The sequence below is a fragment of the Pan troglodytes genome, chromosome 11 (assembly GCF_028858775.2).
Source record: "Pan troglodytes isolate AG18354 chromosome 11, NHGRI_mPanTro3-v2.0_pri, whole genome shotgun sequence".
NCBI lineage: Eukaryota > Metazoa > Chordata > Mammalia > Primates > Hominidae > Pan > Pan troglodytes.
This window is the reverse complement of record NC_072409.2, coordinates 32,935,823-32,958,355: the sequence shown is the minus strand read 5'-3', so window position 1 is coordinate 32,958,355 and position 22,533 is coordinate 32,935,823. Positions and strand designations below refer to the sequence as shown.

General features: G+C 35.4%; 1 protein-coding gene across 16 annotated transcripts in view; it reads left to right on the top strand.

The window, feature by feature from the left end:
* The window catches only part of FSD1L (fibronectin type III and SPRY domain containing 1 like), a 102,798-nt gene that overhangs the window by 28,437 nt on the left and 51,828 nt on the right, over window positions 1-22,533 (top strand). For all 16 annotated transcript variants that reach the window (XM_024345806.3, XM_024345810.3, XM_054658919.2 and 13 more), the window contains 3 exons: window positions 1,593-1,694; window positions 9,050-9,072; window positions 14,072-14,193. In XM_024345806.3, coding sequence (XP_024201574.1) covers window positions 1,593-1,694; window positions 9,050-9,072; window positions 14,072-14,193 — 247 coding nt within the window. The remainder of the gene's footprint in view (window positions 1-1,592; window positions 1,695-9,049; window positions 9,073-14,071; window positions 14,194-22,533) is intronic.

Below are 22,533 nucleotides of genomic sequence, written 5' to 3'. Positions count from 1 at the left end.
GATTTTGACAGTGATTACATTGAATTTATAGATTGCTTTGGGTAGTATGGATAGTTTAACAATATTAAGTGTTCCAATCTATGAACATGAATGTCTTTCCCTTTATTTTTGTTGTGTATTTCTTTTAGCATTGTATTGTAGTTTTGGGTGTCTAGGTCTCATGCTTTGTTGGTTAAATTTATTTCAAAGTATGCTGTTCTTTTTGATACTATTATAAGTGGATTTTTTCTTTTTTTTCCTTCTTGGATTGTTCATTATTGGTATGTAGAAATGCAAATTTTTGTGTGTTGATTTGAGTTATAGATATCTTTGAGCACCTAAAAGCTGTGGAAAAACACATATGTTGTCTTTCTATCTTACATACACACCATAAATGCACAATTTCCAAGGATCAGATACTGTGTCTTCGAAGTGTGTCCATACTACCCAGGTTGAGGTTTGTTGTTCATATTTGGGGGTGGGGGATGTATTACTTAAATAATTCAAGGATAATTCGTTTATTCATAAAGTTTCCATACATTTCAATAAATACTAATAAGAAATGAATTCATTTAAAAAACAAAACACTGTAGAAGAAAGGACAACTCAGCATCATCTGAAGATCCAACCGAAAACTCATCCTGTGCAGAATTCTGTTCTGTTTTGGACCCAGACCCTTCTTCACAGCACCACTTTGGAATGGCCTTTAAGCATCCAGTTGCTTAATCTCCAACTTTCCCTTTTCCCTCCCTGTACTTTTTCTTTACCAGAGCAGCTCTAATTGTCTTCATCTACCACTAGCCAACATTTCTGTCACCCTAGCTCATACTGCATTTTAAACCTGCCACCAAAGTGGCCATGGGTCATGTCTTTTCTCTTGCCCTTCCTTCTTCCCATCAAGTACCAAAAAGTCTTTTGCATATTGAGTGTGCATTATGCATCTTGATCAACCCCCTAGCCATCCCTGGCATGAGTGATGTTCCAGTGCAACTGGTAATATTTTCCCTTTTCAGTTACCTCTCAGTTCCTAGTGCCTCATTGATATCTGTTGTTTGTCGGGACCTTCTTTCTACTTGAATATATGTGGACAGTTTGTTCTTCTGGCATTGTTGGGGGGAGCTAGGAGCAGCCAATAGAAACATTTTTAAAACTTGCAGTTTGTTAGATAAAATTGAATTGCGAGCATTCATCTTTAGAGCAGGAACCTTGCCATTTAGGTTTAGAAAAATACTTCCTACTTGTCCCATATTCTTTATGTATCTTGAATTGCTAGTTTTTAATTAATGACAGTGGACTAAGCTTCGCTTAGGTCCCTTTTTGTTTTAAATGATGAGTGTATCTTTACCTGTATGCAGTGAAGCTGTTTTCAATAAATTATGGCAAGAGGTACAAAGTATTAAGATAATTAAAATTTGTTATATATATATAAAAAAATAACACGTTATATATATATAAAACTTGATTATCTTGCTACAATAGCTCACTGAAATATTTTTCGTCTATTATTGCTATTAAAATTATTTGTAAGTTCATTATAACAATATATATTTAAGATTCTAATGGCAATAGGAAACTTCATTTTAATGACTTAGTTTTTTTTTTTTTTTCCCTAGAGTCAGATTAGTCAATGTAATAATGCCCTGGAGAACTCTGAAGAACTATTAGAATTTGCAACAAGGTCATTAGATATAAAGGAACCTGAAGAATTTTCAAAGGTACACAAAAACTGCATTAATACACTTAACAAGGGAAGTTGTATTTTTAAAAAGGCGTTTTTGTTTTTCTTTAGTTTTGGATTTCTTTACTGATTTCTAATACTAATAAAGGCTTGGGGTTTCTTGATAAGTAAAATGCTGGCTGTTCATTTATTCCAAAGCAAACACTTAGAAGTGTGTGTCTTTAGGGTCATCAACAAATATGTTTAAAAAGTGTTTCTGTGTTTCTGTCTATGAGCTGCTTGGGAAAGCATCATCACTTTATGCACATGAGAACTGTAATTGTGTAACTTCTTATTGCAGATAAATGCCCCTACTGCTTAATTTAAGTAACTGAATGTTTTATTACAACATGGAAATGTAGATCCTTACTTAAGGGATATGTTTAGTATAAAAATGTAAAAAGTAGAGCAAGAAGCCTGCTAATGTTTTAACTTAGATCCTGGTGTTTAAGTGATTGTAAATTGTAAATTGTAATTTTTCTTTTAAGTAGGGTCATTTTAAATGATTACCATTTTGTCAAATCAAAACTCAGAAATGTAGAATATATTTTAAAATGATGTGAAAAGATTTGGAAATTAAGCTATATAATTAGCAAAAATTACTGTGTAGTTATCAAGATAAAATTTGAGTTTGATGTTATTTGCTTCACCTTTGTGGAGTATGTAGTGAGCTGCATTGTGTTAGAAAGGTAGCTTTATAACTGATTTATGCCTAGTGATTGTTTTCATTTTATGATTTTCTGTGAACTTGAAGGTAGAAAAAACTTCCTTGAGAAGGTAACATTTGCCACCTTACATCTTTGGATATTAAAATTGAAGTTTAATTGATTTCTTCTTTTAAACACATGAATCAAAACAAAAGTTCTTTTGCTGTAAGCCAATGCATGAATTAATTCTTTAAATTTGGAGGTGAGTTGTAAAGAAGCTTACTAATGCACATAGGTGGACTTATTATATAAAGGAATTACAAGGGAAATGTACTATATTTAAAAGTACTTTAAAAGTATGATATGTTGGCCAGGTATGGTGGCTCATGCCTGTAATCCCAGCACTATGGGAAGCCAAGGTGGGTGGTTTGCTTGAGCCCAGGAGTTTGAGGCCAGCTTGGGCAACATGATGAGATCCTGTCTGTACAAAATACACAAAAAAATTAGCTGGGCATGGTGATGTGCACCTGTAGTCCCAGCTACTCGAAGGCTGAGATGGGAGGATTGCCTGAGCCTAGGAAGTTGAGGCTGCACCGAGCTGTGATTACACTGCTGCACTCTAGCCTGGGCAACAGAGCAAGACCCTATCTCAAACAAAACAAAACAAAAAAAGCACTATATCACTTATTTAGAGGGCATTCATGTGATAACCTTAAGTGTCTGGAACATAGCTAAGAAACATGCAGAAAGCAAAAGATGTCTTAGTCATCAAAATCAACATCATAGAGTTCATGGACAAGAGTTAATGTCCTCTATTCAAGATCATTTCTCAGAATCTGTTGACTATTGTACTTGATACTGCTACTATTTTCAGTATTTTTCTTTCTGTTTTCTACTTGTTAACAAATTCCCCTTTTAGTGGAGTAGGGCAGTTGTTAATGACAGGCATAGTCATAGTAGCAAGAATTACCAACTGACAGCCTAAGAGTGAGGAAGAAGACAGGAAAACTATAGAATGTGGACACTAATACTCAAAAATGCCTTGAATCCAGTTGATTTAAGGAGAGACTGATACTTGGAAAAACTATGATAAAAGTTTATTTCTCCCACGTTTCTCTTTCTATTGACATTTTTAGAGTTCTTCTGTCTTCTTTCTCCCAAATGCTACCCTTTTCTGTTTCACTGTCCTTTATTCTTTCCAGCTTTGTTTCTGTTATAATTTGTTCCTGACAGATTATAAATTAGAAAGGTTCTGATAAAATAAGTCACATTGTGGTTTAATATGCCACTTCGCTTATTCTTACTATTTGGGTCTTGTCTTGCAGCAGTTTATAGTACTGTTTAGTAGCTTAAACCATTTGGAGATGTGGTGAAATGAATTACAACCATGTGTCGCTTAACGAGGATGTCTTCTAAGAAATGTATCATTAGGCAGTTTCATCATTGTGGGAACATTAGAGTGTAATGGCACAAACCTAGACAGTATAGCCTACTACATACCTCAGCTGTATTGTATAGTCTGTTGCTTCTATGCTGCAAACCTGTGTAGCATGTTACTGTACTGAATCCTGTAGGCAATTGCAATACAGTGGTATTTGTGTATCTCAACATAGAAAGGGTATAGTAAAAATACAGTATTATAATTTTATGGGAGCACCATTGTATGTGCAGTCCATTATTGACTTAAACGTAGTTATGTGGCACATTACTGTATCTGTCAGTTTTCCTAGCCAGAAATCTGGGTTTATCATTTAGGAAAAATGCTTAACTGAGAGCTGCTTGCAATTATTTTCTTCATATGTCCAAATAGTATCCAGATAATAATTTGATTTCAAGTAAAAAACTAAGTTCACTTTCCTAGCCAGCTACATGGACTACAGGCCTGCCTCAAACACCTACTTGCTGACTGAATAGGGAGAGATGACTTTGGAGATTATTATTAGTCTAGCAGTATATTGTTAGATGTCTGGAAAAAGAAATTCATTTAAGGTATACTATTTGTGAATATCCCACATTAAAGTGCTTAAATGAGATTAATATGAATGGCCCATGAGGACAAAAAAATAGCATAGGCTAAAAATTGAGGCAGTGTGTCTTTTCATACTTCATTATCTTCAAAAAGAGTATTTCAAGTTCTAATATTTAAATTATCACATTGCAGCGTCTCAGCATGAGAACTGAATGTGAAGTTATGCTATTTACTGGCATTTTACTTTCTGAAAGTAAACAAATACAAATAGCACAAATGCAAAAAGATTTTAGAACATACCTTCACTAATTTTTTTTAACTGCTAGAAGTTTGGTTGTTAGTAAATTTATGCAGACGGATCACCAGCAAATGGGATCCAGATCATTAGCTTTATTCCTGGACTTAATAAATTGGCAACATCCCACCAAATGTGCATTCTCTGCTAATAGCTGGCCTGCAGAACACTGCTTGGATCCTTTACCAAAATTAGTATTTCTATTCCCACCCTGACTTTAGACCTTGAATTCTCTCTATAGAAAGAGCTGGATCAGTGGAACAATTTCCAAGTCAGTGTAACTAAATTGCCATCACAATCATGCCACACATGCTCCGGTTGTCAGAGTAGAAGGGAGAAAATAGTTTCCTATCCATGGGGTCCCTATAATGGAATAAAAAGTACAGTTGAGTGAAAGGAGAACAGTGTCTTCTGCATTTGATCACAGCTGAAGAGGGAGAATGGGTTTAGTGTATTTCCCACATCTCACTTGTAATGAATGATTCGCCTGTAGAATATTGTCCATTGAGTGTTAGGCTCTGACCACTGGAAGGAGTGAATAAGAAGAGGAGTGGGTAGAAGCTCACTCAGTACTTTCATCAAGGAAGCAGAAATACTGCCAGAAGCTCCCTCTGTAGGCTGAAGTTAAGAATGTTAGGAGAGAGGAGAGGACCTTCAACAAAAGCGTGAATGTTTCAGTTTTGAGGACAATATGAAAAAACAGATCTAAATATTTGTTAAGCATAGGTCAAATTGTAGTTTTCACCTTAATTTCATTTCTTGGTGTTTATGTCTTACAGAAATGCAATCTCCTGTTGTACAAATATGCCTAATCATAAAACAGTTGAGTACAGTACTGTATTTCAAAGTGTATTTCAAGTTATTCACTGGGGCTTTTGTGACAGATTCTTTCAAATGATCATGCTTTTTGAAAAATAGTTCCTTTTATGAACAGATAAATATATGTCTACCAAATACAAAACTTCTAATGTATGGAATCAACTGGTGTGCAATCTTTTTTTTTCCAAAGACATATTTTTGCCTAAAGGAAAATAATGTTTTGAGGCTATCTCTTTTTCCCTCTCCCTTTCTATAAAAAGAGAAATGATGATATTAAAGAAAGATAGAAACAATAAGATACTTTATCTTCAAAGTGCTTGATAAATTCACAGAAGAAAATAGTTTCTATATTCACCCATTACAGATTAAGAACAAAAGAGATTGGGAAAAGATCTGTTAACTTTTTTCTAAGTGACTGGGAAAATATCTGGTTTAACGTCTTTAAATTTAATTGGCAGTTATGAAGATTGGTTTGCGATTACTTCTTCTTGACTCGTATTACCGTTTCTCTGCATTCATATCAGAGATGGTGCCTTCCTTTCTCCCTTTCTCTCTCTCTTCCCTCATTGCCTCCCTCCATCTCTTAGTTAATTGTTTTTAAACTAAATGTTACAATTCCATTTCTTTAATCAGTCATAGAAATGTCACCTGAGACCAAACTGCCTTAAGTAGAATTGTAATGCTGAATTTTGTCAAACATTTGTTTAATTAGTACCAGCTGATTCCAAGATTTACCACTGCTCTGTTGCCAACACATTTATTTGAGCCTACGTAATTCCATGTAGTGAGTTATGAAGAAGCTGCAATGAATGTTTAGATTTATTTTTAGGTTATGGTACTGTATATTATTGAAAAGCTTCCAAGAAGCTTAGTTATATTACTTTACTCAACATCACTCTTTAGATCTTCTATTGAAATCCTTTCTGCCAATGTTGTAATTGACAAAAGTCACCATTCTTGAAATAGAGGAATAGAAACTTAGAAGCTGTATAGTATTGTGTATCTTTTGGATACCTTTCTGTTTTGAGAGAATTCTAGAAAAAAAAATTATTTTCCAATTTAAGACATTTCTTGAAATTGGGCCCTTTCAAAGAAATATCTTCAGAATTTGAAACTCTGCCTTCTAATCATTGCTCAGAATAACTTCTTAAACCTCTCTTGCATTTATACAATATATATGCAGTAAAATTTGAACCTAAATGAAAGTGGAGCCACGGGAGTTTTCAGTTTTACTAGCTGGGTATATTCTATGTAAATGCATGGACAACAGTTTTTCCTAGATTATCTGGCTTTTCATTTATTCCTTTCCTGGTTTTTCACAAACAGCATGGTACATGAAGTGATACCATAAAAGCTTTGCATGCATGCATATGTGCACACACACACTAAAAATTTTTACCTTATTAAATTTAGTAACACTTGACACAAAATTGAATCATTGTGGTCAGTTTAAAAAATGGTAATCGTCTTCATATCATTGGGTTATGCAAGGGTGATTGGTAATATTTCTCTAAGTTTGAAACCAGTTAGGAAATAAGACCAAAAAAAACTGATAAGAGGCCAAATAATGATAAAAGCATATTGGAAAAGATGGCTTTTGTTATTGGGCAAGTTTCCCAATACTAAATACCTAGAATTAGACAGACAAATTCACCCAGGCATGATCAGCAGGGGCTGCCTCAGGTGATGGGCAAGGGGAAGCCTCTTTCAGTGAAAGTTATGGTACAGAGGGAAAGAACAGAATATATGTTATCTGTGGGCAAGCAAGCTGTGAGAAAAAGCAGAAAGTCTAGTTTCTCCTTTCAAACCCATTATCAGATAAGTCATGTCATTTTCCTAGGAGAAATAAGGGAATGGAGAGGCAAAGAGTAATCCTGGTAGTACTTGTTTCATATCAGGTACAGAGAAGAGTCCTTTCTTTCCTTCCTTTAACACTTACATTAAAATCTTTGTTTTGTAATTCCAGCTTTAATGATAGTAATTTAAAAAATCAATTAAATTAACTTTTTAAACATTTTCTATCTCTGGTACTACAGTAGTTTCATGACTTAAGATACAGATTCCACAGAATTTGTTTGTTTGTGTAGCATGTGGGAATGATTTTCAGAAACATTAAGAAACAAAATTCCTTAGAAAAGAAATAGAATGATTAATATACAAGGTCTCAACTGATTAATAGTAATGCTGAGACTGTATAATATGCTGATCTCTTAAATCTCAGTTCTGTGTTGCCTGGGTGTGCTGGCTCATGCCTGTAATCCCAGCACTTTGGGAGGCTGAGGCAGGCGGATCACGAGGTCAGGAGATCAAGACCGTCTTGTCTAACATGGTGAAACCCTGTCTCTAATAAAAATACAAAAAAATTTGCCGGGCGTGGTGGCGGGTCCCTGTAGTCCCAGCTACTTGGGAGGCTGAGGCAGGAGAATGGCATGAACCCGGGAGGCGGAGCTTGCAGTGAGCCAAGATCGTGCCACTGCACTCCAGCCTGGGTGACAGAACAAGACTCTGTCTCAAAAAGAAAAAATCTGAGTTCTGTGTTTTTGAGTAGAAAGAGTACTCAGACCAGAATGTTTTAGGGTGGATATAAAAATGACCAATAATGAATAGGAACAACGTTAGAACTGAAGAAGAGAGGCCACAGAAGCATTGCTACATATGTCTAATTAACATTCAAATAAGTTTAATAATTATTAAGTATTACTATGTCCTAAGCATTTTTGCTAGGCACTGGGGATACAGTGTTGAGCAAAACAGCCTTGTCTATGTCTGATATATTGTTAACTATACTGGTTACTGTGGAGAAAAAAACTTTTGTTGGATATATTGTATGTAAATATAAAAGGGACAACAGTTTTTACTTGTTTTTTATTATTTTGTGTGACCATGCAGCCCCAAGTAAATAGCTGAGTTCCCTTTCTAAACTTGTGCTTGCATAAAAAAAAAAAAGACAAAAGAGATACCTTATATATAGGTTTAAGTTGGTAGCATGTATGAAATCATCATGGAGAAAGACCCCATTGCTAGAAGTATTTCTCTGGTCTCTTTGTGTCTGAATTTCTGCCATTACAACTTTCTTTGGAGTAAAGGTTTATAGAATTGCAGCCTAGTTGTATTTGTTGGCAGGCAAACTCTCAGAATTCCTTGCCCTATAGAGGCATATAGAGAAAACTTGGAACAACGATTATGAAGTAGTGAAAGAGATCTCTGAAGAAAAATTAGAGAGTAAATTTGACATGTACAAGAAAACCATGAAGGAAGTTGTTCCATGAAGGAGATTGGTTGCTCTAGTTGATGAGTATCAGACTGAATGAAAGTGGAGGTGTGTTTTGATAATTTTAAGGTAAGAATAAAACATTTATAGTCACCTGGAATTTGTTTGAAGTGTTAAATTTTCCTCCTAAAAGGTGATTTTTGTGGGGTCTGGATTTTCTACTATAATTCTAACATCACATGAAAGCTTATGTGAACTATACACATAAATTTTCTATAGTTTGTGTTTTGGTGAATATGAACTAATCTGTTGCAGGGTTTATATCCTAACTTTTCTTGCATGTCACTGCCATTGAAACTTGCATGAAAAGCACTAACTTGCCTTCTTTCTCTTCTCCCTGATTGGCTCCAAGGCTGCCAGACAGATCAAGGATAGGTATGGTATAAAACACATTTTTACTTAAGTATAAATATTGAAGTCAGAAATGAAATTCAGAAATAGTTTTTTAATTAAAATTGTGTTAGTTAAGATAAAAGTACCCAATGACCAAGTACAAAATAAAATGTCCTCTGTGTATTTTCTTGGAATAACCATTGTATCAAGATTTTTTAAAAGCATAGTTGTGGATAATTATGTGCTTCAGAAGAATTTCATTTCTGGTGTAGAAATATAGTTAGTTTTAGTTTTAGAACAGTTCTTAATTAGTTATACTAATGAAGAGGGAACTATTTTGAATAACTTAAAAATATATATTTCTGGAATGTGTTTTTTGTTGTTAAATTTAAATGTAAGTGGGTCTTATTTTCTTTGAACTCACTCATTTTAAGTAGTCCTCAAGAACTAAAGCGCTCCTATTTCACTGCCCTCCTGTTTAACACCTTGTATTCTCATTCCATCCTGTTCCTGGTGCCATCTCTTTCTATTTCTAATGCCACCACTATCTAGTTAATATTCTGTGGGAAGAGAAAATTAAAGAAAATTATTAAAGGTTTTGGTTTAAAAGTTCTTTCTTATTGGTAGAGCCAGGCTTAAGAAAAGGAATTTAGTACTTGTAATGAACATAGAGTGCTAAAGGAGTTGCTGGCAACATTTGGATTGCATTAACACAGAAGGAACAGTTTGGATCTGCCTGTCTAGTCACTGAGTATTGTCTGTATTGAGATTATAGCAAGTTTTTTCATCTGAGGGTCATGAGATTCTCTGAAAGGCACAGCTCTTCAAAGTACCACTCCAAATCCTAGATTAAATTATTCTTCATCAGATAATTCACAAAAATTTTCATTATAGATTATGTGAAAAACAGTGCCTCTATTGTTAATCTTGGCTGACAGTTTTACTTCTGGGTTTCTCTTTTTTTTTTTTTTTTGAGGCAGAGTCTTGCTCTAGCACCCAGGCTGGAGTGCAGTGGTGCGATCTTGTCACACTGCAACCTCTGCCTCATGGGTTCAAGTGATCCTCCACCTCATCCTCCTGAGTAGGTGGGACTACAGGCATGTGCCACCACACCCAGCTAATTTTTGTATTTTTTGTAGAAACAGGGTCCTGTTATTTTGCCCAGGCTGGTCTGGAATGCCTAAGCTCAAGCTATCCGCCCAACTTGGCCTCCCAAAGTGCTGGGATTACAGGTGTGAGCCATTGTGCCTGGTCCTGTATTAATTTTTATATTTTTTGTATATTTTACATCAGGCAGTAGCTAAAGACATTGATCATTCTTATAAATCCTGGATCTAGAAAGATGATTGTGAAAGTTTGAAGGTGAAAAATATTAGCTGTGTGAGGAATGGATGCCAGATAGGTCAGTTTTGTGGATAAGGTAGATTTGGGTTGTGTCTGGAAATTGCTATGAGTCATCCATCTTCCTCCCTGGGTATATTATACTTACTGTTTAGCTACCTATCCCACTGCATCCTGCTCTAGTTCCTAATTTTCTGAATTAGAAGTTACTTCCTAATCATGACCTTGCAAAATCTCTCCTTTTTTCAAGATTCTATATGGCTCTTTGCATCACAGAATCTTGTCTGTATCCTTGAACTCTTTGTCTTTGCCCAGATTTGTTTATCAGAATTTAATTTCATGACCAATTTCAATGGCTGTATTCTTCACTGAAGCTTGGGTTTTTTGCGTCTTCTAAGCCAGCCTCTTGGCTTGATTTCATAAGTATCCAGGTGATCTCAGGAATTAGGGTTCAGGCAAACTCTGTGTGTGTGTGTGTGTGTGTGTGTGTGTGTGTGTGTGTGTGGTTCTTTTTTTGCTTGTTCAAACCCTATAGCATTTTTGTGATCCCCTGCAGAATTTTTACTTCCTGCCCGAGGAACATTTCTGATTCTCAACTTAATTTTTTTTTTTTTGAGACAGAGTCTTGCTCAGTTGCCCAGGCTGGAGTGCAGCGGTGCAATATTGGCTCACTGCAGCCTCTGCCTCCCGGGTTCAAGCGATTCTCCTGCCTCAGCCTCCCAAGTAGCTGGGATTACAGGCATCTGCCACCACACCCAGCTAATTTGTGTGTGTGTGTGTTTTGTAGAGATGGGGTTTCACCATGTTGGCCAGGCTCGTCTCGAACCCCTGACCTCAAGTGATCTGCCCACTTCGGCCTCCCAAAGTGCTGGGATTACAGGTGTGAGCCACTGTGCCCGGCCCTTCAACTTAATTTTTAAAATTTGATGTTTAGCTTTATAATGTTCAGGTTTCTCTGATGTAGTTTTTGGTACTCGCCAAAAGTGAGCTTTTAGAATTCCATTATTGTCATTTAAAATATAAAAATAATTTAAACATATAGTCATAATAAAATAATTACTGTAGCTATTTTCACCAAGCAAAGAAAGGATTTTTTTTTTTTTTTTTTTTGGGTCAGGGTCTTGCTCCATCACCCAGGCTGGAGTGCAGTGGCACAATCACAGCTTACTGCAGCCTGGACCTCCCTGGCTTAAGGGGCCCTTCCACCTCTGCCGCCTGAGCAGCTGGGACTGCAGGCACGTGCCACCATGCCCAGTTAATTTTTTTGTATCTTTTGTAGAGATGGGGTTTCGCCATGTTGCCTAGGCTGGTCTCAAACTCCTGGGCTCAAGCTGTCCTCTCGCGTCAGCCTTCCGAAGTGCTGGGGTTACAGATATGAGCCACCATGTCCGCCCTAGGATTATCTTTTTATAAGGGCATAGATGGATTTTAAGGGAGAATGTGTAACATATCTGAGCAAGAAATCAAATATAAAAAATGAAAATATCTGTGAAAACTCATCATTTATCATTTGCTATGGTAGAAGTTACACAGAGGAACAGCAGGATTAAGAGAGAAAACTCAAGATAGAAATAAGATAATAGCACATCTCTATAACTTTATAGAATTACTGGCGTGTACTTCTGGGGACTTAATAATATTGGAATATGATTAGTTGAGGTATATTGCCGGAGTTATTGGTTCTTGAAAGAGAGGGGTTATGAAAGAGTCAAGTTAATTAGGTAGTTTGAGGAAATGAAAACTATGTTTTGTAGTTATTTTCTCTTCGCAAAAATCAGGAGCGAAGGATCCTTGAATTTACCTTGTGCTGGTAGAAATGAACTAAGAAAATCAAGGGGAATTAAAGCATACCTAGCCTTGTGGATCCTGTAGTGTAGAGAATTATCTAATGAATTTTAGATGTTTAGTTTGGGCTTTGAGGCACATGTCTAAATACATGAAGTTAAAAATTAAAGTTCAGTCTTCTGAAAGATTGTAGCATTGTTGCCCATCTAAATTGATTCATGGAAACTTAAGTCTTCATTGACTAAAAAATAAGAGTTGTTCTTGTTTTTTTTAAAGCTTTGATAAGCCTTTCTAATGCATTTATGGGGCATATTCTTTTTCTTTGATGTCATGGTGATTGAATCAAATCTTACAGGTTTAAGGTTTAAAATTCTCTAAAATACTTTCGGATTTTTTTTCTCAACATTTCTCAGTAAACATTTAAATATTTAGTCAGGTTTTGAATAAACCAAGTAGGTTCTAACCTATGCACTGATTCAGTGAGCATTTAGTAAGTACGTATCTGACTATAGCTCTTTCAGATGTCTTCGAATCAAAAGATACTTGGGGCTGTAAAGAATAACATATGTAGGACTTAGTATTTGTTCCTTTTTATTGAAATTGTATTATTTGAGAGACGGGTTAGTGTAATATGCATGAAATACTCAGCATTATACTTGGCATATAGTAAGCAGTCGGTGTGAATTCCCTTTGCTGTAAATTATATTTCAGTATAGCACTTTCTTCTTGATAAACACATCAACTGTTGTTTACTCATTGTTACTATTAAATTATTACTAGTTTTAAAATGAAGTAAAATAACTAAATACAGAAATAGCTTGACATTTTTCATCCTAAAATAAGTGAATATAGCAAGTTTGACATCTTTCATTTCATTGACTTCTTGGGTAGATTTGGCAGATCCAATTGATTTGGCAGATACAATTGACTAGGCCTAGTATTCCCCTTGTCCCACCAGCTCTGTTTCCTTCCCCTTCCAAATTGTGTACTAGGAGGACAGTGTTCACCTGTAGTACTTCTGATCATTCTTGAACCAAAGATAGTAAGGGGCTTACTTTGTGATACTTGTGGAAATTTATTGGAATATGAAAAATTGAAATTTGAGATAAAATTAAAAATTAATAGAATAAGAGGATTTCTTTTAATCTTCAGTTTTAATGGACTACAGATTCTCTGTACTTTGGATAAAGTGGCTTCATTCTTTTTTTGTTTTTCCCTCCACATTCATCTAGTAAATGTTTATTGAATTCCTGTTACTTCCATGGCATATACTTTTTCACAGGGCTGTTTCTCATAGTAGGCTTCCCTGTAGCTGATGTTGATAGATCAGAGTGACACCTAGTGTGGTATTCATTGATAGTGATTTCACTTCTCTCTTTTCTTATCCATGGCCTATCTTTAGCAACTACCAAACTATACAGTATTAGGTCAATCTACCTCTACTCTTATTTGAGGGTACATGGGATAGCTCTTATTACTAGGGAGAATATTTGAATCAAGGTGTGATTCAAATGAATATAAATGAATTTAAGTTCATTATCTGGCATATGAAAAGGAGTAAGGCTGGCATCAGGAAGTCAGTAAGATTGAGTGTACAGAGGTTCAGATGAATGTTGAGTCTGGTAAGGATTATTTTTATTGGATATTTGTTGTTATTCATATATATGCAATTTAATAAAAATTGGCTGGGAGGAAAGTTGCTAACCAGTTGTCTTAAATGTCTTTAAAAAGACATTTTGTAGTTTTTTATTTAGTTAATTTTGAAGACTAAGAGCAAATTTCTATTTCACTTTTAACTTTTATTATAGTCTCTGAAATTATTAGTGATATAATTTGTCTTTTCATTTTATAAATTAAATATGATTTGATACTTCCTATTTCTTTATTTTAAAAAGTATGTTTGTGTTTACCGTAGAGTCACAATGGCTTCAGCCTTTCGCCTTTCTTTGAAACCAAAGGTCAGTGACAACATGACTCATTTAATGGTGGATTTCTCACAGGAAAGACAGATGCTGCAAACTTTGAAGTTTTTGCCAGGTAAATACATGTATTACATGTAAAGTTTTGTATAAAAACTTTTTTTTTTCTACAAGATTTTTTTGCAGTGAACATTGGTATGTAAATATTAAGGAAGTATAGTGTGATTTTTTTTTCATTCAGCTAAGGAATAATTAAATTTGCTAGTTTTTTTTATTTTTAGAGATTTTATTGGTAGTAAAAATTGCATTTTCAGAATCCTATCAAGGGATCTCTTATTGTTAGCTTGGCAGAGGGAAGCAGTATGGTGTGATGGTTAGCAGTGGGTCTCAAGGCCAGACTTCTTAGGTTTGAATCCTATTGCTTACTTGCTATGTAATCTTGAACAATTTACTTAACTTGCTTCATTTTTAACATCTTTAAAATGCGATGTTATTCTTCTAGGGTGTTTATAAGGATTAAATAAATTGATACCTCTAAAATATTTATAATAGTACCTGCACATAGTTAAAATTCAGTGAATGTTAGGTGTTATCATTATTATTATTGTGGTTGTTGGCTCAGATGGAACTTTATCTTCAGTAATATGTTAACATTATTTTATTAAAGTATTAACATGAGGATATTGCAGTAGCCAAAACCATTTGTGATTGAGTCCCAAATTATTCACATATGTGAAAGAGCCAATTAAGAACCAATCTTAGTCTGTTTTGTGTTGCCATAACAGAAGGCCTGAGACTGGGTAATTTATATAAAGAAAAGAGGTTCTCTAGGCTGAGAAGTTCAAGACTGGGCAGCAATATCTGGCAGCTTCTGGTGATAGCCTCATGCTATGTCAAAACATGATGGAGCATAGAAGGGGAACCAGACACATGCAAAAAAGGCAAAACAAGAGAGTCAACCTCACTTTGTAAGAACCTTCTTTCACAAGAACTAACCCAGTCTTTTGAGAAAGACATTAATCCATTGTAATGACCTAATCACCTCTTAAAGGCACCACTTCCCAACACTGCCATATTGGTGACCAAACTTCAACATGAGTTTGCTGGGGACAAATCAGGAATATGACTTAACAACCTTTTGGTTAGGTGTTTTTTTTTTTTTTTTTTTTTTTTTTGCATCATGTTGCTGATAACTAAAACTATTTAGATATGGTGATTTGAGGGATCAAGGAATTTCTTGAAAGTGACATGTTTTCCTTACAAGTACTTTTTTTTTTTTTGAGACGGAGTCTTGCTCTGTCACCCAGGCTGGACTGCAGTGGCGCGATCTCGGCTCACTGCAAGCTCTGCCTCCTGGGTTCGCGCCATTCTCCTGCCTCAGCCTCCCAAGTAGCTGGGACTACAGGCAGCCATCACCAAGCCCGGCTAATTTTCTGTATTTTTAGTAGAGATGGGGTTTCACCATGTTAGCCAGGATGGTTTCGATCTCCTGACCTCGTGATCCGCCCGCCTCGGCCTCCCAAAGTGCTGGGATTACAGGCGTGAGCACAAGTACTTTTTTTTTTGGAGTCTGTTTTTGAATAGAGAATGTTGATTATATGGAACCATTCCTTTTTTCCTTGAATATATCGTCAGTGACTTTAAAATACGATTGGAAAAACACGTTAGTAGTTCTCACACTGTAATGGAACCTAGGAAGGGGGTAGCACAAGTGAAATACTAATTTGTGTGATATAGATTAGAAGCTCTAGAGGAGTTCATAAAATGAAAAGATGAGAGAAGGAACTGTAGTTGTAGAGGAAGAAAGTGTACTTGTCATTGGCTGTTTACCTAAACATTGGCCTTTCAGAATTTCTATATTTTCATTCACAGGGCTCTACTTAAGAGTAAAACTGATATTAAAGCAGGAATAAATATTTTTAAAAGTTTTATTTTGATTACCGTATAATTTAAAATGGTTTGTTCTTTTCAATCTGACATGTAGAATTTCATTGGTAAGAAGCTGGATTTTATTTTAGTTTTGAAAATTTGAGGTGGCACAGGTTACCAGTTAACTGATGTTTTACTTTTAAGTAGAACACTTTCATGTTCACTCTTGGGAGATAGGGACTTAAATTTCAGACTGGGGAATATATCTCCAAATGTGAACTTTCTTACTTAAGAAAGGAAAATAGGAAATATGTTTAGAAGTCACATTAACCATATGTCTCTACTTACCACCAGTATGACCCTAAAACTTCAGAATTTCACCCTTCTTCATATAGCTGTCAGATGTAGAACATTCCTAATATAATTTCCATCTGAGTGGAGAGCAAAGAAAAATTTCAGCAACTTAGAGAGGAAAGTTGTCCTTTCCTGCTTATCTGTTTACATATTAAAGTTACTTTAGTATTTTTGTTGGAAAAAATATATGCATGTGGTAAACAGTTAAAGTAGTACAAAAGAGTATAAAGTAGCCCTCTCATCTCAGACTTCCAATTTTCTTCCCTAGGAGCTACCAACATTAACTAGCATGTGCTTATCTTTCTAGAAACAGTCTGTGCCTGTAAAAGTGTCATCATATAGACAGAATCATGTAATTGGTAATTTTTGGCGATATCATGTGATTAAACCTAACATATAATTCACCTCCTTTAAAAAGATGGAAGCATATAGTACAGCAAGAACTCAAAAAAAGGAAGCATACATATACATTGTTATATAATTTTGCTTTGCCACTTAACAGTATGTAGGAGTTCATTCCAGATCACTGTACATCACTTTATTTTTTTTTTTCATGACTAGATAGTATGAATGTAATTAGTTCTTGATGAGTATTTAGGTTTATAGTCTTTTCATTAGAAACAATGGTGAAATGATCAAATACTTGTATATATTTGCAGAGAGGTGCCACTATCTCTTGAGGACAAATTCCTGGAAGTGGAAGTACATTTTTATTTTAAATTTGGGTAGATTTTAAGTTGTCAAAGAGATTTCACAGTTTATATGTACTGGAAAATATTTGAATGCCTGTATTGTTATACTGCTGCAAACACTGCTGTCAGGTTTTTTTTTTTTCCTATTCTAATAGGTGACAAATGTATTATGATTGTTTTAATTTTCATTTCTTTAAGTATGAATGAGTTTGTACTTTTGTCATATTTTCATAAGCCACTTTAAAAATGAGCTCCCTATTTATGAATTTTGTCAAATTTTCATGGGATTGTTAGTCTTTTTATTAATGATATGTGGGGTAGGACCTTTTAATATATTAAGGAAGTCAACCTTTGTCCTATGTGGTGTATATCCTTGCTCACCTTGATCATTTGCCTGTTGAATTTATGGTGATTTTTTTTCCTAGCAAATTTTTAATTTTAGTGCAGTCAAATACATCACAATTTTCTTTTGTGACTCTTAGATTTTATAAAGGTCTTACTTAGAAAGACTTCACTATTGCAAGATTATAAAAATACACATATTTTCTTATATTTGTAGCTTTTTAAAAATAAACTGTAGTTTTAGAGCAGTTTTAAGTTTACAGTAAAGTTGAATGAAAGGTATGGAGATTTCTCATATACCTTCACACATGCATAGCCTTCTTCACTATCAATGTCTCCCACCAGAGTGGTATATTTATTACAATTGATGAACCTACACTGACACATCATTATCACTGAAAAGTCTATAGTTTACATTGGGGGTTCCCTCCTGGTATTGTACATTTTATGGGTTTGGGCAGATGTATACTGGCATGTATCTGCCATTGTATTACCATACAGAGTATTTTCACTGCCCGAAAAATCCGCTGTGCCCCATATTTTCATCGTTCCTTACTCCCAGTCAATGGCAACCACTGATCTATTTACTCTCCATAGTTTTGCCTTTTCCAGAATCTTGTATAGTTGGAATCATATAGTAAGTAGCCTTTTCACATTGCTTTCTTTTACTTAGTAATATGCATTTAAGTTTCCTCCATGTATATTGATGACCTGATAGCTCATTTCTTTTTAGTATGGAATAATAGTCCATTGTCTAGATGCGCCATGGTTTATTTATTCATTTATACACTGAAACACATGTTGATTACTTCCAACTTTGGGCAGTTATGAATAAGGCTACTATAAACATCTGTATGCACATTTTTGTGTAGACATAAGTTTTCAACTCCTTTGGATAAATGCCGATTACTGAATAGTATGGTAAAAATGTGTTAAATTTTATAGAAAACTACCAAACTGTCTTCCTAAGTGTCTGTATGATTTTGCATTCCCACAAGCAATGAATAGAGTTCTGTTGCTTCACATTTTCACCAATTGGTGGTATTGTGGTATTTTATTGTTTTTTAAAATTTCAATTTCCCTAATGACATATTATGTGAAGGATCTTTTTATATACTTACTGTCTGTATGTCTTTTTTGGTGAGATGTCTGTAAGGTCTTTGGCCTATTTTTTTTACATTGGGTTTTTTTTTTTTTTTTTTGGTACTACTTATGTTTTTATTAAGGCATGATATAAAGTTGGAAATCAAGTTCTTCATAAGTACTGATACTGCTAACACAAACTGTGAGGTGATGGCAAATATTATACTATGAATTACTCATCATTTTATTCTAGACCATCTTACAGCCAGAGAAATTTACAATTCCACATGTACAATTTTTTTAAGTTATAATTGTTATCTGTCAATTGAGAAAAGCATTAAGATTAAGATGACAGTGACTATATCAGCTGACTATTATAAATAGACTCTCAGAAACTAAGGAAAATGTGTTTACTGACATAGATGTAGAGTATTCATAATCTTAAAACTGGCTGAAATGCACCAGGTATACAAATATAGCCAATCCTCCCACCTATTAGGTAAAATGCATGGTGAAGCCTACATATGCCTTTTTTGGGGCCCACTGATCTACGATAAGAAACTTTTGTAAATATTGCTTTGGAGTTCTGAGGAAAAATTTCTAATCACTGTTTGTGACAAGGTCTTTGTATGTAGAGTTAATTACTGAAACAGCATGCATATCTCAAATAATACAAATTATATTTAAAGAAATGTTTGGAAGAGCTAAAAATAAACAAAAGAAAGCAAAATAAAATAGTCTGTAAATTCACCTCAGCCTGCTGAATTCTTTGCAGTTTTATGTTTTTTTATTTTATTTTATTATTATTATACTTTTAAGTTTTAGGGTACATGCGTACAATGTGCAGGTTAGTTACATATGTATACATGTGCCATGTTGGTGTGCTGCACCCATTAACTCGTCATTTAGCATTAGGTATATCTCCTAAAGCTATCCCTCCCCACTCCCCTCACCCCACAACAGTCCCCAGAGTGTGATGTTCCCCTTCCTGTGTCCATGTGTTCTCATTGTTCAGTTCCCACCTATGAGTGAGAATATGCGGTGTTAGGTTTTTTGTTCTTGTGATAGTTTACTGAGAATGATGATTTCCAGTTTCATCCACGTCCCTACAAAGGACATGAACTCATCATTTTTTATGGCTGCGTAGTATTCCATGGTGTATATGTGCTACGTTTTCTTAATCCAGTCTATCATTGTTGGACATATGGGTTGGTTCCAAGTCTTTGCTATTGTGAATAGTGCTGCAATAAACATACGTGTGCATGTGTCTTTATAGCAGCATGATTTATAGTCCTTTGGGTATATACCCAGTAATGGGATGGCTGGGTCAAATGGTATTTCTAGTTCTAGATCCCTGAGGAATCGCCACACTGACTTCCACAAGGGATGAACTAGTTTACAGTCCCACCAACAGTGTAAAAGCGTTCCTATTTCTCCACATCCTTTCCAGCACCTGTTGTTTCCTGACTTTTTAATGATTGCCATTCTAATTGGTGTGAGATGGTATCTCATTGTGGTTTTGATTTACATTTCTCTGATGGCCAGTGATGGTGAGCATTTTTTCATGTGTCTGTTGGCTGCATAAATGTCTTCTTTTGAGAAGTGTCTGTTCATGTCCTTCGCCCACTTTTTGATGGGGTTGTTTGTTTTTTTCTTGTAAATTTGTTTGAGTTCATTGTAGATTCTAGATACCAGCCCTTTGTCAGATGAGTAGGTTGTGAATATTTTCTCCCATTTTGTAGGTTGCCTGTTCACTCTGATGGTAGTTTCTTTTGCTGTGCAGAAGCTCTTTAGTTTAATTAGATCCCAGTTGTCAATTTTGGCTTTTGTTGCCATTGCTTTTGGTGTTTTAGACATGAAGTCCTTGCCCATGCCTATGTCCTGAATGGTAATGCCTAGGTTTTCTTCTAGGGGTTTTATGGTTTTAGGTCTAACGTTTAAGTCTTTAATCCATCTTGAATTAATTTTTGTATAAGGTGTAAGGAAAGGATCCAGTTTCAGCTTTCTACATATGGCTAGCCAGTTTTCCCAGCACCATTTATTAAATAGGGAATCCTTTCCCCATTGCTTGTTTTTCTCAGGTTTGTCAAAGATCAGATAGTTGTAGATATGCAGCGTTATTTCTGAGGGCTCTGTTCTGTTCCATTGATCTATATCTCTGTTTTGGTACCAGTACCATGCTGTTTTGGTTACTGTAGCCTTGTAGTATAGTTTGAAGTCAGGTAGCGTGATGCCTCCAGCTTTGTTCTTTTGGCTTAGGATTGACTTGGCGATGTGGGCTCTTTTTTGGTTCCATATGAACTTTAAAGTAGTTTTTTCGAATTCTGTGAAGAAAGTCATTGGTAGCTTGATGGGGATGGCATTAAATCTGTAAATTACCTTGGGCAGTATGGCCATTTTCATGATATTGATTCTTCCTACCCATGAGCATGGAATGTTCTTCCATTTGTTTGTATCCTCTTTTATTTCCTTGAGCAGTGATTTGTAGTTCTCCTTGAAGAGGTCCTTCACGTCCCTTGTAAGTTGGATTCCTAGGTATTTTATTCTCTTTGAAGCAATTGTGAATGGGAGTTCACTCATGAGTTTGCTCTCTGTTTGTCTGTTGTTGGTGTATAAGAATGCTTGTGATTTTTGTACATTGATTTTGTATCCTGAGACTTTGCTGAAGTTGCTTATCAGCTTAAGGAGATTTTGGGCTGAGACAGTGGGGTTTTCTAGATATACAATCATGTCATCTGCAAACAGGGACAATTTGACTTCCTCTTTTCCTAACTGAATACCCTTTATTTCCTTCTCCTGCCCAATTGCCCTGATCAGAACTTCCAACACTATGTTGAATAGGAGTGGTGAGAGAGGGCATCCCTGTCTTGTGCCAGTTTTCAAAGGGAATGCTTCCAGTTTTTGCCCATTCAGTATGATATTGGGTGTGGGTTTGTCATAGATAGCTCTTATTATTTTGAGATACGTCCCATCAATACCTAATTTATTGAGAGTTTTTAGCATGAAGGGTTGTTGAATTTTGTCAAAGGCCTTTTCTGCATCTATTGAGATAATCATGTGGTTTTTGTCTTTGGTTCTGTTTGTATGCTGGATTACATTTATTGATTTGCGTATATTGAACCAGCCTTGCATCCCAGGGATGAAGCCCACTTGATCATGGTGGATAAGCTTTTTGATGTGCTTCTGGATTCGGTTTGCCATTATTTTATTGAGGATTTTTGCATCAGTGTTCATCAAGGATATTGGTCTAAAATTCTCTTTCTTGGTTGTGTCTCTGCCGGGCTTTGGTATCAGGATGATGCTGGCCTCATAAAATGAGTTAGGGAGGATTCCCTCTTTTTCTATTGATTGGAATAGTTTCAGAAGGAATGGTACCATTTCCTCCTTGTACCTCTGGTAGAATTCGTCTGTGAATCCATCTGGTCCTGGACTCTTTTTGGTTGGTAAGCTATTGATTATTGCCTCAATTTCAGAGCCTGTTATTGGTCTATTCAGAGAATCAACTTCTTCCTGGTTTAGTCTTGGGAGGGTGTATGTGTCGAGGAATTTATCCATTTCTTCTATATTTTCCAGTTTATTTGCGTAGAGGTGTTTGTAGTATTCTCTGATGGTAGTTTGTATTTCTGTGGGATCAGTGGTGATATCCCCTTTATCATTTTTTATTGTGTCTATTTGATTCTTCTCTCTTTTCTTCTTTATTAGTCTTGCTAGGAGTCTATCAATTTTGTTGATCCTTTCAAAAAACCAGCTCCTGGATTCATTAATTTTTTGAAGGGTTTTTTTGTGTCTCTATTTCCTTCAGTTCTGCTCTGATTTTAGTTATTTCTTGCCTTCTGGTAGCTTTTGAATGTCTTTGCTCTTGCTTTTCTAGTTCTTTTAATTGTGATGTTAGGGTGTCAATTTTGGATCTTTTCTGCTTTCTCTTGTGGGCATTTAGTGTTATAAATTTCCCTCTACACACTGCTTTGAATGTGTCCCAGAGATTCTGGTATGTTTTGTCTTTGTTCTCATTGGTTTCAAAGAACATCTTTATTTCTGCCTTCATTTTGTTATGTACCCAGTAGTCATTCAGGAGCAGGTTGTTCAGTTTCCATGTAGTTGAATGGTTTTGAGTGAGT